The 15,410-nt window shown below is 42.5% G+C and overlaps 1 protein-coding gene across 1 annotated transcript; it reads left to right on the top strand.

The window, feature by feature from the left end:
- The first annotated feature begins 6,743 nt into the window (after positions 1–6,743).
- LOC311511787 (uncharacterized protein) lies at positions 6,744–15,023 on the top strand. Its single transcript, XM_084612647.1, has 6 exons — positions 6,744–6,820; positions 10,649–10,765; positions 12,234–12,254; positions 13,319–13,429; positions 14,246–14,272; positions 14,946–15,023. The coding sequence occupies exons 1-6, from the start codon at positions 6,751–6,753 to the stop codon at positions 14,987–14,989; spliced, it is 390 nt and encodes a 129-aa protein (XP_084468773.1). The 5' UTR covers positions 6,744–6,750; the 3' UTR covers positions 14,990–15,023.
- The last annotated feature ends 387 nt before the right edge of the window (positions 15,024–15,410 follow it).

The raw sequence follows: 15,410 nt of genomic DNA, 5'->3' as shown, positions 1-15,410 counted from the left end.
TATTCCTGAATTTGATTAAAACTAGATGTACTCTTTCTCATGTTCGCCTCCTCGTCCACCCAAAAACCTTAATTACAGCTAACCGAACTCCTATGGCACAGCTTGGTGAGCAGATTAGCAGGGCTGCCTCTCTCTTCCCTATGTTTTTTTTTTCTTAAAATTCTCTCAGCTCTGCTGTGTAAACCTTTGGGAAAATGCACTTTATTTAATCAGCCATTATGTGCCTCATCCATTCAGTGACAACTGAACTCAATGTGAGTCTCTTTGTTGACTTCAATGGAGACTGAATCAGGCCCTATCTGAGGAAATCATAGAGAATAATTCTTTCTTTTATGCTAGTGTAAAAAATAAGTGACTATAGCAAAAGTGTATCTGCCCAGTTGCTAAGAATTGATAAATAAATCATCTCTGACAGACCAACTATAGTTAATGAAAATATCAGTTCAAAGTTGTTGTTTTTTAATACAAACCAATTTACAGTAAATAAATACAGGCGTGTAGATTGATATTAATACATTAATGAATAGTCAGATTATCTGGAATACTTTTCCCCATATTTACTAGTCTAAAGATCTCAGAAATAAATGCAATAAAATCTCCTGTGTTTATAATGCAGCAATAAAACACAACAGGTACGATGTATTGCTGGATGAATGTCTTGCATGTTTAAAATTTGAACAGAACATGAACAGAATTTGTTTTGAAATATTTACCTGGCTTTATCTTTACTGTAACTAGAGCTGGGTAAATAGTGAAAGTGAAAAAAATGTTTTGCTTTGGGTTGAACCAAAACCAATCAAAAGTAAAAAATATTTCCTCCGACCCAACTTGAAATGTTGCAAAAATAAAAAAAAAAAAAAGAAGAAGAAGACTAGCATCACAGAATGTCCTCCTTCTAACCCAATGATTCGAGCACTTATATGGGAGACCCAGGTTTGGTTCCCCCCTTCTGCTGGATAGGGAGCAGGTATTTGAACAGGGTTCTAGTATCTTTCAGATGTGTGCCCCAACCACTGAGCTGGTGTGAGGTTCCTTCAATCTCTCCTGTTCCACTGCGGTTAAAGAAATTCCATGGTCTTTGCATCAGTGATTTGATTTTGGGTCTTTCATATCCTGGGTAAATGTTCCAAGCTCTTGTGTCATTCTCATGCTCTTTTCCCTGGCTGAATAGCTATTCATTATTATTCACAGTAGCACTTCACAGTCCCATATATATACACACACACACACAGAGTCTCACTCCCCTCCCCCTGTTTTGTGTAGAAAAATGAAGATACAGATTTATTTTAGTGGTATTTACCTTCATTTTGTATTTTCTGATTTTCAGAGGTGTGAGGTTTTGCCACCTTAACTCCTTCAGTTATTTAGTATTCTGGCCCCAGATGAGAGAATGGACAGATGCTCAGACCTCCCAGCTCATATGGGGGAGAAGGGAAAACAACTGAAACCCCCTTGAGTGGGGCTAAGCCCCACAAAATCCATGGGGGTAACGATAGTGACCAGCTTTGTAAATTGCTTTGAGAATAATAATGCAAAGTGCTACTTAGGTGTTATTATTACTATTCTTTAGAAAAGTAAGTCCTTCAAAAATAAACTTGACAAAAAGAGTTTACATTTCAACACTGTTCTAGGCTGGATTTAAATGAGAAAATGCATCGATATTCGTATTTCTATTTTTAGTTTCCAGTTGATTTCAAGTCAGGTGAGACATGCTGATGGGCTTAGGGAATACAAGACTTGTCACAACAGCTCTGATCATTGATCAAATGACCCCAGTATCATGCCTCTGGCATTTGGCTTCGTGCTTGACAGCAGGTTAGCTACAGCTGTGGTTGTTTCAGCTTTAATCTCCAGACATGTTCCCTTAACATGCACATTAAAATGTCTTTGTTAAACCAGACCTCATCTGGCAATTGATTTCACATGGACAGATCTCTGCACCCACATTGGCTCCAGTTGACTTCAATAGGGTCCATAAGCAGGGGGGTCCCACTGAAGAATGGGGGACCCTGTTTGAAGGCAATGGGTTCCAACTGAAATGTCTGTTATTCCTTTGCAGAGTCAACCCCAGCTGAAAAGGGTAAATTGGGTTGGGTTTGTGAGCTCTTCCCTTCAGGAAGTCTTTATGCTGGAAGTATTCACTGTCCATGAGGTGCTGCTTCCATCTATGTCTCTGCTCCTCTCTCCAGGACGTGTCACTCGACCGACTTTTCATTAAACTCCTGGTGGCTCTGATGGCTCATGTACAAGAAGATGGATAATTAGTTTTGCTCTAATCCTTGAATAAGGTCTAATAAAATAGGAGCTGGAGTCCAAAGTACTTTCTATAATGAAGAAGTGCCACATAGCACTGAACATAGAATCGTAGAAATGTAGGGGCTAGAAGGGACCTCAAGATGTCATACAATTCATTCCTCTATGCTGAGTCAGGACAAAGTAAACCTAGACCATCTCTCACATGTGTCTAACCTGTTCCTAAAACCTCCAGTGATGGGGATTCCACAACCTACCTTTGATGCCTATTCCAGTGCTCAACTGGTAATATCTAACGTAAATCTCCCTTGCTGAAGATTAAGCCCATTACTTCTTGTCCTACTTTCAATGGACATGGAGAACAATTGATCACTGTCCTCTTAATAGCAGTCTCTAACATATCTGAACACTGTTATTGGGTCCCCCCTGAGTCTTCTTTTCTGAAGACTAAACATCCGCAGTTTTATTAACATTTCCTCATTGGTCAGAATCATAGAATATCAGGGTTGGAAGGGACCTCAGGAGGTCATCTAGTCCAACCCCCTGCTAAAAGCAGGACCGATCCCCAATTAAATCATCCCAGCTAGGGCTTTGTCAAGCCTGACCTTAAAAACTTCTAAGGAAGGAGATTCTACCACCTCCCTAGGTAACACATTCCATAGAATCATAGAATCATAGAATCATAGAATATCAGGGTTGGAAGGGACCCCAGAAGGTCATCTAGTCCAACCCCCTGCTCGAAGCAGGACCAGTTCCCAGTTAAATCATCCCAGCCAGGGCTTTGTCAAGCCTGACCTTAAAAACCTCTAAGGAAGGAGATTCTACCACCTCCCTAGGTAACGCATTCCAGTGTTTCACCACCCTCTTAGTGAAAAAGTTTTTCCTAATATCCAATCTAAACCTCCCCCACTGCAACTTGAGACCATTACTCCTCGTTCTGTCATCTGCTACCATTGAGAACAGTCTAGAGCCATCCTCTTTGGAACCCCCTTTCAGGTAGTTGAAAGCAGCTATCAAATCCCCCCTCATTCTTCTCTTCTGCAGGCTAAACAATCCCAGCTCCCTCAGCCTCTCCTCATAACTCATGTGTTCCAGTCCCCTAATCATTTTTGTTGCCCTTCGCTGGACTCTCTCCAATTTATCCACATCCTTCTTGAAGTGTGGGGCCCAAAACTGGACACAGTACTCCAGATGAGGCCTCACCAATGTCGAATAGAGGGGAACGATCACGTCCCTCGATCTGCTCGCTATGCCCCTACTTATACATCCCAAAATGCCATTGGCCTTCTTGGCAACAAGGGCACACTGCTGACTCATATCCAGCTTCTCGTCCACTGTCACCCCTAGGTCCTTTTCCGCAGAACTGCTGCCTAGCCATTCGGTCCCTAGTCTGTAGCTGTGCATTGGGTTCTTCCGTCCTAAGTGCAGGACCCTGCACTTATCCTTATTGAACCTCATCAGATTTCTTTTGGCCCAATCCTCCAATTTGTCTAGGTCCTTCTGTATCCTATCCCTCCCCTCCAGCGTATCTACCACTCCTCCCAGTTTAGTATCATCCGCAAATTTGCTGAGAGTGCAATCCACACCATCCTCCAGATCATTTATGAAGATATTGAACAAAAGCGGCCCCAGGACCGACCCTTGGGGTACTCCACTTGATACCGGCTGCCAACTAGACATGGAGCCATTGATCACTACCCGTTGAGCCCGACAATCTAGCCAGCTTTCTACCCACCTTATAGTGCATTCATCCAGCCCATACTTCTTTAACTTGCTGACAAGAATACTGTGGGAGACCATGTCAAAAGCTTTGCTCAAGTCAAGAAACAATACATCCACTGCTTTCCCTTCATCCACAGAACCAGTAATCTCATCATAGAAGGCGATTAGATTAGTCTGGCATGACCTTCCCTTGGTGAATCCATGCTGACTGTTCCTGATCACTTTCCTCTCATGTAAGTGCTTCAGGATTGATTCTTTGAGGACCTGCTCCATGATTTTTCCGGGGACTGAGGTGAGGCTGACTGGCCTGTCATTCCCAGGATCCTCCTTCTTCCCTTTTTTAAAGATTGGCACTACATTAGCCTTTTTCCAGTCTTCCGGGACTTCCCCCGTTCGCCACGAGTTTTCAGAGATAATGGCCAATGGCTCTGCAATCACACATGCACGTCCAGCTTTTCTAAATAGTCCCTAACCACCTCTTTCTCCACAGAAGGCTGGCCACCTACTCCCCATGCTGTGTTGCCCAGCGCAGCAGTCTGGGAGCTGACCTTGTTCGTGAAGACAGAGGTTTTCTAAACTTCTGAACATTTTTGCTGCTTTCCTCTCGACTCTCTCAAATTTGTCCACATATTTCTTAAAGTGTGACACCCAAAACTGAACACAGTCCTCCAGCTGAGGCCTCCACAGTGCTAAGTAGAGTGGAACAAGTACCTCTTGTGTCTTACATATGACACTCCTGTTAATATATCATAGATTTATATTTGCCTTTTTTATAACTGCACATTGCTGGCTCATTTTCAACACTATAAATCCCTGATCCTTTTCAGGAGTACTGTCACCTATACAGTTAATCGCCATTAAGCATTGGTGCATTTGCTTTTTCCTTCCTAAGCGTGGTACTTTGCATTTGTCTTAATTGAATTTCATCCTGTTGATTTCAGACCAATTCTCCAATTTATCAAGGTCATTTTGAATTCTAATCCTGCCCTCCAAAGTGCTGGCAACCTCTCCCAGCTTGGAGTCATCTGCAAGTTTATAAGAGTACGCTGCACTCTATTATCCAAGTAAGTAATGAAAATATTGAATACTATCAGACACAGGACTGACCATGCAGGACTCCGCCAAATAGGCCCTCCCATTTTGACAGCAAACCATTGATAATTACTCCTTGAGTACAGTTTTTCAACCAGTTGTGCACCCTCTATAACATGCATGCAAGCAGATCATATGGAATGCACTATTAAATATTTAATATTTTGTAATTACAGCAGAATCTTGCATTAACTTCCCTTCTCCAGTTAAAGAAGGTTGCCCAGTCTCCTAGTCCCCTCCCCCTCCTCCCCCTATAACCTGGTATAGGCAGACAGCGGGCCAAATCTGTACTGTCAGACACTTTTGAATGGACCCCCAAATCTTTTTATTTACTTATTATCTTTATTGTTATTAATTAATTATTAATTATTATTATTAATAATAATAATAAACTGCAGGAGAGTGAGTTTGTGTGTGTGGGGGGGGCGGAGGGTGAGAAAACCTGGATTTGTGCTGGAAATGGCCCAACTTGATAATTACTTTAGATAAGCTATTACCAGCAGGACAGTGGGGTGGGAGGAGGTATTGTTTCAGGGTCTCTGTGTGTATATAATGTCTTCTGCAGTTTCCACAGTATGCATCCGATGAAGTGAGCTGTAGCTCATGAAAGCTCATGCTCAAATAAATTGGTTAGTCTCTAAGGTGCCACAAGTACTCCTTTTTTTAAAAAAGATATTACCTCACCCACCTTGTCTCTTTGTCTCCTAGGGAGTCCATTTCACCTACTCCAACTGCTTGTCCAAGTTGGAAAGGTGACTGCCCTCAAAGTTAGTTGCTTGGGTGATGATCACTGTTTGTATGGATGCTCCTGGATTTCTATAGGGCTATCCTGTTGCTTGGGCACCTCTGTTTCTCCCTGAGCAAAGTTGGTTTGTCAGAGAATTTACCTACTTTCTCCCCTTTTGGTTTATAGACAATAGGAATATACTTTCTAGCATAAAGTTTGGACGAGTATATCAGCCACTTATTTAGAATATCCATAATAAATAGTTACACAGCATCACAGCATCACACTAGGGTCTTTGTCTACAGGAGGTACTTGGGGTGATGTCAATGAAAGCCTGCCAGATAACACCTTTTCTACCACATTTCATAATCCCAACACAAGCAAAGCATAAGGGCCAAGTTCTGCCAGTGGAGCTACTTGCAGAGTAAGGGTGGCATGATCTGGCCCTAAACAAATGTTGTTTTTGATCAAAGCAAAGTTCACCATCAGGATGTTTCTGTGGAAAGTACTGCACTTCCACAAGAGTCTGTGAATTGCAAAGAACAAACACTTATCAAACCTTGGTTTATAATTCAGGGAATTGTTTGAGAACAGGTGATGACTGGATTTTTCTGGCTTTAACAGTTTGTGAACTGTGCTTCCAAGGAAAATGAAGTAATCTATGTTCTAAACGGCAACATGTCTCACCCCTCTTTCCCCTTATGCCACTGTGCTCTTTGTTTTCTTGAAAGCCTGAGTCTCTGTTTCATTTGCCTAATAATTGTGATTGTGGTTTCAGCAAAAAAAACAAACACACACACAACCTAAAACCATTTTCTATAATTTAAATGGAAAAAAAAACATTTCTGGAGCAGAAAAAAAATCTCTGGAATGGATATTTTCAGAAAGTGCAGGCCATATTTTTGTTTTGTTCTACAGAAAACATGGACTTTCCTAAGCTAGATGACAAGATTCTCATGGACATTCTTGTTCTTGCCCTCATGCTCATAGCCATTGGGATTGCTTTCCTCATTTATCATTGCACAGGTATGGAAACCTTCCTTCTTCATGGCCTCACTTTCTCTGTACTTATCGTATAAGGCTAATCTTGCAGCTCTTACTCAGTCGTTGGCATCAAGGGGAATTTTGTTGTTTAGGGGCTGCAGCATTTGATCCACGACTTGTCAGTTTTACAAAGGATTATCAGAGATGTGCTCCAGAATTTGAATCCTGATTTTCAGTTGCTCCCACACAAACACACAAGGGTGTTTGGATCCAGTGTTTTGGCTTTTGAGTCATGAAATTTAGCTCTGGATCTAGATACCCATCATGGAGTTCTTGTGTTTATTTATTTAAAACTCTCTACCAATAGGCTATGTTGATTTTTAATGGTCCAGGGTTCTAAGTAGCAACTAACTGCTAAACTCTTTTTATCCCACTGTAAATGTCATAAATGACCTGTTTTTCATTTTATGGAAACAGAAGTAAAGAATCCAAAAAAAGTATTTACTCATACTGCAGCTTGATGTAAGTTCTGGCAAGTGTAACATATTTGTTTATATATAGAAGAGGGGGGAACAGACAAATATTTAGGATAACCAGTAGTTTCACAGATTAATAAATCTTTTTTTAAAAAAAATTGTTAGAAAATGTAACTAGCCCATTTAAGTAACACCTTGTTAAACTGCACATAGCAACTAGTGTAGACTAAATCAGATCTATTTAAGAACATGTTAACAGGTCATGATTAGCCCTAGAGTAAATATGGCTGGTTTTGTCTACACTTGGTTCTATGAGTTGTTTCAAAACGTAAATTAAAACTCACCTCTTTTTCGTTAGGGTGACCAGATTGCAAGTGTGAAAAATGGGGATAGAGGCTGAGGGGTAATAGGCACATATATCAGACAAAGGCCTGAATATTGGGACTGCCCCTATAAAATCGGGATTCTGGTCATCCTACTCCCAGTGTACCAAAGCTAAGAGTGAGTCTCTGCCAATTGTGCTTCTGGTGGAGTAAGGCACTACCCCATATGAGTGAGGAGTAAAGAATTAGAACTATTGATAGCACTCTCCTCCTATTGGAATAAAATTTCTTCTTCCTAGGTTAATTTGATGGAGCTTTCTCAAGGAACCCAGGGAAGCTATTTTTCAGTTGGGGTAGTTTGTTTAGTTGAGCCTTATTAACAAAACATGACCAAATCCCTGCATGCTCTTATTTCAAAGTCTGCACAAGCATAGCAGTCCTTTCTCCCAAATTCATCTCTCACACCAGTGATTCCAGTCACAGATTTCCTGGCTTTTACCTCAGACCCTCAGCAATACAGAGCTCCCAGCTAGTCTCTCCTCTTGTCTGTTTGCTTTTCTGGAGCAGTTCCCCTCAGCAGTAACTCTAGTTGCAGTCCCTCTCACCCCGCAACTTCCTGGAGGGTGTTCCAGCTCCTTCTCATCCACCCCTTCCTGCTGCTCTCTTTATTTAAGGGTCAGCTAATTAAGTTCCATCCTTTTCTCAGGTGCAATGGGCAAGGCTACTCAGATGCCAGGCCAGGCCAGCTCCAGGCCTCTGACCCCAAAGGAATGGTATCCCTTATTCCTTCACAAGTGGCAAAAGCTAACCCTAAACAAATGTGGGTTGGTGTGAAAGCAAAGTTAACCATGTGGAAGCTCACATGGCAAGGATGGCACTCCTGTTAATGTTCATGAACAACAAAGAATCAGGACTTGTCTGACTCTAGCCTTGGATTCTGTTTCAGAGAAGTGTTTGAGAACAGGTTATAGTCACCCAGTTCACAAGCTGTTCATCAGGAGACATGGAGTCACAAAGGTCCTGGTGCAGCACCATTACCTATCCCTCCTTCCTCCTTAGGCCACAGAGCTGCTTTATGTGGGTGTTGGAGTCTGTAGTTGATATCTGATCACCGCTAATAATTCTCATGTTCTGTTTTCAAATGTTGGGGAAGACGTTACACACTGAGGTTTGTTTAGATTGGGAGCTCTTTGGGGAGGGATTGTCTCTTACTATGTGTCTATGGGGAGGCCAGCACAATGCAGCCACTATTCTGGTTTGGTCTATGCTTGAGGAATTATTCTGAGGAAGTTCCCTGGCCTGTGTTATACAGGAGGTCAGATGAGGTGATCACATTGATCCCTTTTGGACTTAGACATTCATAGATTCATAGAATCCAAGTGCTACTACAACACTGTAGGTGGGTCTGATAGCAACATCCATTATTAAGGTGGCCCAACATTTCGGATTATAAGACCCTATTTGCAGTTACCAAATTTTCGAAACGTTAACCATTTGGGCTGAAACTTCCCATGCTGGGTGTCTGCCTTGGGCTGAAATTTTTTGCCCAAAATGGTTCAGCCATTTCTGAGAACCAGGCTAGGGGAAATACATTGTTTTGCAATGTTAAAGAGATTCTCTCAACTTTTTATTTGAGACTCTACTGCCCTCATGCTTTGGAACAGGGACTTGAAATTTGGCAGGGGGGATGGTCTTTGAATCAGGGACATGCCCTTTGCTATTCCTGTGAAAATCCACCCAAATTTGGCCACATTATAAACTTGTGAAAAAATTCATTTTGCACATGCTCAGTAGAGATTTTTTGGAATGTAGCCACTAAAATCTGCAGAGATTCCATCCTTACTGAGCATGCTCCATCCCATCACAGCATCTAGTGCAGTCCAGGCTGTGCATGCACCATCCCCACAGAGCAACTGAGCACTCTCCAGCCCAGAGCTGACAACTTTCCATGTAATTAATGATCCTAGCTGCTCTGGGCTGGGGCTGGGCACTGGAAGCTAGAGCCGGGGGCTCTGGCTCCAGGACAGCAAGCCTGGTGCACTGCCCAAGAACTGGGAGGTGGGTAAGCTGGCACAAAATATTGTCCAAATTGAGATGTTCCTACAGCATATTTTTATTTTAACAAGTTGGCATTTTCTGATTGGAAAAATATTGCCTTGGAAAATTTCTGACCCTTTCTACCACCTACATCTGTTTCCACTCACACACCGAGCCCACAGAAACCACTCCAGCATTGTTAAATGTTATGACCCCATTGCTCTGAGGATTCCTTCTTCACTTAGCCCTTACTAAGCCCTGGAGATCACTGCCAAGTTGTCATCAGACTGCTGACAATCCCCCTAGCAAGAAGACCTTTGCGCCCTGCTACTGATACCGCCTACACAATGCAGTGCTGAAATGAAGCATACTGGGTCTCTCAAGATACACACGCCTCCCTCCTCATACCACAGTGACAGCTCTGCCAGGCTGCCCCAACTACCCCCTCCACCAAACAGCTGCACCCGACACAGCGAACACAGCTGGAGTGAATGCAGGCAGCTCAAATCCGTGGAGCACAATACAAACAACTGTGCAGTCTTGTAGAACTTCCTCAGATATACTTATTAGTGCACCCCAACCCCTTACTCTATCATTCCCTATTGTCTGCTCCAAGGGGCAGAGTTAAGGTTGCATTGCAGAGATGGGGCACCTTAGCTTTGTATTACCTGGTTTTCAGAGGTTAAGTTTAACCACTCTGCATTATGGAAGGGCATGAGTCACAACTGGGCAACCTTAACTCTTCGGTAACAATGTACCTGCGTATTTAATAATAATTACAATAAGACCAATGAGAGAAAAAAAGAAAATGGTGTGGTGTTGTGCTCCTCGCTTTCTGCAAAGTCCAAGAGTTCCTTGTTTTTTGCATTTGTTAAATAATTATAATCATGGTTTAGCTTAAAATAAACAAGAAATACCTGGAACAATGTAGAATTATTCTCTATATTTAGCACAGAAAGGTATTCCCAGAGCTATGCAAATATATGTTACAGATTTTGAGTAACTACAGGGGATTCTTTTGCCTTGTTCACCAGAAAACATAGAGCAGTCTAAACTGCTGCTAGCTGAGATCATTCTCCTGACCACTGCTGTAATTTCCCTCTTCGCTCTCATCATCATCGGAACCATCTTCCTCACTTACCATTGCTCAGGTACGGAACCAGATTTTGCTCTCTCTCTCTCTCTCTCTCACTCACACACACAGAAGCAGGTGATGGATCCAGTGATTTTGTTCAGCTCCTTACAGACAGAGACATTGGTCTGACTGGGTGCACCATCCGGTTAATGATCTCTGCTTAGCGGAGTTTATATTTTAAGGAACTTTTGCATTCATGAATTGCTCTCACTTTTTAAATATTTTTTACTGGCCGAGCTGTTGAATAGCTAAATTGAGTCAGTATTGGTCTCTTTGGGACACATTTTAAATAGTCTATTGATTTGCTTCCACATCCTCTGGAGAGATAAATCCGTCCAAAGATTGGCAAAAAGAGAATTTCCTTTGTAACCTTATTCTAAACCAGAATTTAAAATCTGAAACTGTATCAATATTTCAACCTCTACATGTAATTTTCAGTTGATCCCACTTAAGGCCAGATGTGTGGAGGTAGAAAATATGAGATTTATGACAGCATGCCAAACCATTAGTAACCCCATCCCACTTTCATGCCCATGACACTTTGCTTGATGCTTGAGAGCATGTTAGTGGCAGCCATTCATCCTTGGACTTTGATCTCCTTCCAGCTCTGTGTTTGCATGTTTCATCTATTCACCCAGTATTATTAAAATGCCTTTGTTAACCCAAAGATCCAATCCTGCATGTGGTTGTGGGGACGGACTCCTATGCCCATGCAAAATTCAACAGGGCACCCTGGATTCAAGGTCTGTTTGTGCAGATCCAATCTCATAGCTGGATATGAGTCAGCAGTGTGCCCTTGTTGCCAAGAAGGCCAATGGCATTTTGGGATGTATAAGTAGGGGCATAGCGAGCAGATCGAGGGACGTGATCGTTCCCCTCTATTCGACATTGGTGAGGCCTCATCTGGAGTACTGTGTCCAGTTTTGGGCCCCACACTACAAGAAGGATGTGGATAAATTGGAGAGAGTCCAGCAAAGGGCAACAAAAATGATTAGGGGTCTAGAATACATGACTTATGAGGAGAGGCTGAGGGAGCTGGGATTGTTTAGCCTGCAGAAGAGAAGAATGAGGGGGGATTTGATAGCTGCTTTCAACTACCTGAAAGGGGGTTCCAAAGAGGATGGCTCTAGACTGTTCTCAATGGTAGCAGATGACAGAACGAGGAGTAATGGTCTCAAGTTGCAGTGGGGGAGGTTTAGATTGGATATTAGGAAAAACTTTTTCACTAGGAGGGTTGTGAAACATTGGAATGCGTTACCTAGGGAGGTGGTAGAATCTCCTTCCTTAGAGGTTTTTAAGGTCAGGCTTGACAAAGCCCTGGCTGGGATGATTTAACTGGGAATTGGTCCTGCTTCGAGCAGGGGGTTGGACTAGATGACCTTCTGGGGTCCCTTCCAACCCTGATATTCTATGATTCTATGATTCTATGATTCATGTTTGGAAAGCAAAGTGCACCCAATGAAATGTCTGTTATTTCTTTGCAGATTCACCACACACTTCACCGGGTAAGTTCAGTTTGGGATTTTAACTCTTCCCTTCTAGGACAGAACGTCTCTATGCTGGAAATATGCACCCACTATGGGGTACCACTTCCATCTACCTCCTTCCCCTTCCCCAAAAAAATCAATCACTCAACAAGGTTTTCATAAATCTCCCATTAACAGACATAAGTCAAACTGAAATAAGCCTGGTTTAAACTGAAATAGGCCATTTAGGGCTTATCTATGCTGTAAATGCTGCCGCTGTGGCCCTTCCATATAAACTGAATTCTGCCATCGATCTAGTGCTGTCTATGTGGGAACTTGGGTCGGCTTAACTCCACGGCTCTGTGATGAGGGTTTTTCACACCCCGACTTTAATTAAGCCGACTTAATTTTCAAACATAGACCAGGCCACGTCTTTTGCACCAATTTAAAATCACACCTTGTGTTAAACCTGAGTAACTCTGCAAGTAGACAGTTGGTGACCTGTTCTTTGTGGGATTTGGAGCCAGCTGGGTCTTAACAAGTCCCACCCCTCCTTCCTCATTATGCCCTAACATTGCTTCATGTATGGTATGAGGTACTTTATATCTGACCACCGCAAATAATTCACCAAATGATTTAAAAAATAGGATGAACATGCAACATTATGTGTCATATATTGTGCTTTATTTAGATTATGGACTACTTGGGGCAGAACTGTTTCATGCTATGTGACCTTATAGCACCAGACCTGATCGAGTCCTTATCACAGCTGGAGGCCTTTATGCTTTACAACAACAACAACAATAATAATAGTTATTACTATTATTATTATTAATATATAATGTATAAGAAAAAGCTGTTGTTATATGCTGTGCTCCTTGTTTTCTTCACAACCCATACCTGCCTTCTTTCTTTCAGTTGTCAAATAATTGTAATTTTGGTCAAAGCCGACCAAATTACCCAGAGCCACCTAGATTACCGATTACCCAGAGCCACCTAGAATTCATTTCTCTGTTTAAAATGAAAAGACATTTCTAAAGCAGGGCAAATGTGATGGAGATTTTCACTAACTACAGGGCATATTGTTTTGTCTTTTTCCAAAGAACACCTGGACATGCCCAAACTGGTGCTAATGTTCAGCATTCTCCTTGCCGTTGTGACTGTTTCCCTCTTCATCCTCACTCCGTTCCTCATTTATTATCGTTGCTGCTCAGGTATGAAAATCTTACTTCTACTTTTCCAAACTGAGCCATATTCATACAGCAGATTTACTAATACAAAGATAAACCCTTGCAGTCCTTATTGAGACTGACATCAAGGGGAATTTCCCCCAAGTCAGGACTGCAGTGTTTGACCTGTAAACTTGTGCCAAGGCAAGCTGAGTAACTACCCATTTCACACATTTTATGTCATTGCAAAGGGGCTCGCAGCCAGCCTAGACACACACTTATTTTCTTTGTCTCGACGTTGCCTTTTGTTATATTGGTACAGAAGAGATAACAGAGAACAACTGCAAACCTGGCCCCCTAGAATCTGTCCTGTACCAAATTCCCTGCCTTCCCAGGTGAATTCCTTTGGATAGTATTGAGTTCCTGTATAATCAAAAACAAAAAAAACAAAACCTCCCTCTTACTACCACATGTGTGCGTGTTTTAGGCTTTGTCTACATTAGCACTTTTGTCAGCAAAACTTTTGTCTGTGAGGGTGTGAAAAAACACCCCCCTGACTGACACAAGTTTCACCAACAAAAGCGCTGGTGTGGACAGTGCTATGTCGGCAGGAAACCCTCTCCCCCCGACATAGCTACCACTGCTCATTGAGGGAGGTTTCATTATGCCGGCTGTAGAGCTCTCTCCCACCGACATAGAGCAGAGACACAGGAGACCTTACAGCGGCGCAGCTGCAGAGGTACAACCATGCTGCTATGAGGTCCATAGTGTAGACATAGCCTTGGGCTCTAGGGTTGTAAGTAGTAGGTAACTGCTGAACTATTTGTAGTGTTCAGATAGTGTCTCTTTCTTTGCTTTTAGAAAACAGAAAAAGGGATGCTGCAAAAGGTAATACAGGAGACAGACTGATGTAAATTTTTGGCAAGTGGTTATATTCCTTGTAACAAATGTAACATCTTTGAGTGTAAGTCAATAGTAAATATTTTCATATATAATCAATATTATTTTCTTCATGCCTATTACATCGGGGACTGGGATGGGGAGGTTAACAGGGGAAAGTATTGAGAGCCAGAGGTGGGAGAAATTGATTGGATGAGGAGCTGGGGAGGGCAAAACTGGGACTACCTGGGCAGGGAGACTGGGACAGGGAACCAGTGGGAGCAGGGGAGACAGATCTGATGAGGAGGTGGATTGGGGTGGAGAAGTGCAATTGTGGGTGGATTTAGAGGTTCCGACCCTGCTCGTGACTCAGGTGGATGTGTATCTGATGCCACAGGATGGAATTTCTGATTTTGGTTTTGTTTGATTTTTCAAAAAATAATAGGAAATTACACACAAAAACCTGCATTAAAAGAACAATAATTTTGCAAAATCAAGCACACAAAATTAGGAACTGAGAGATTTAAATTTGCCTGGTTAAACATAATTTGGCCTTCTTGTGCATAAGCATCAGAATACAGTCTTTAAAAGATCCTATTATTTTCCATGGGACTCTTGCCTCATTTGTTACCAAGTGCTCAGTGGTTCAGGGTTGTGTAGTGAGTAATGCCGTTGTCTGCAGGTCCCAGTCCTCATCTGCTGCAAAAGTTGGAGGGAGATGAGTGAACCAGACAGGGGATGACCGAAAGAGAAAGGATTACAGATTACTGAATACTGCCTAGGATAATTGTATTCTATCCCTGCCTCTGCCACAGAGTTCCTGTGTGATGCTGGGCATACCCACTTTGCACCCACCCTGCAGGCTGCACCTCACACCCAAGATACCTAGCTCTTTTCTTCCCTCTTAGGCCTTATGACAGCTCCTAGAGAGGAGTAACTCGGGTGCACATTGTGAAAAGGTCTCAGGACATGTTGGGTGCATGCTGGGTGCTGAGCCGTAGGGAACCACGTAGCAGCCCCCTCACTAATTAAGGGTTAAGTTCTGCTGAGCCCCTGTCCTGCTCCTCACCCAACACTGCACTTGGGCTGGACCTGACCTTGAGAATTTTCTAGGGTAAAGGCAAACTGTTGACACAGAACAAGTGTT

The sequence above is a fragment of the Lepidochelys olivacea genome, assembly GCF_965140295.1.
Source record: "Lepidochelys olivacea isolate rLepOli2 genome assembly, chromosome: 23".
Taxonomy (NCBI): Eukaryota; Metazoa; Chordata; order Testudines; family Cheloniidae; genus Lepidochelys; species Lepidochelys olivacea.
This window is presented reverse-complemented; position numbering and strand designations above follow the sequence as displayed.

Excerpts from the sequence above, each read along its gene's own strand:
- LOC311511787 (XM_084612647.1), top strand. The coding sequence starts at position 6,751 with ATGGACATTCTTGTTCTTGCCCTCATGCTCATAGCCATTGGGATTGCT. Across the intron at positions 10,766-12,233 it reads CCTCACTTACCATTGCTCAG|ATTCACCACACACTTCACCG; the intron begins GTACGGAACCAG and ends ATTTCTTTGCAG. Across the intron at positions 14,273-14,945 it reads AAAAAGGGATGCTGCAAAAG|GTCCCAGTCCTCATCTGCTG; the intron begins GTAATACAGGAG and ends CGTTGTCTGCAG.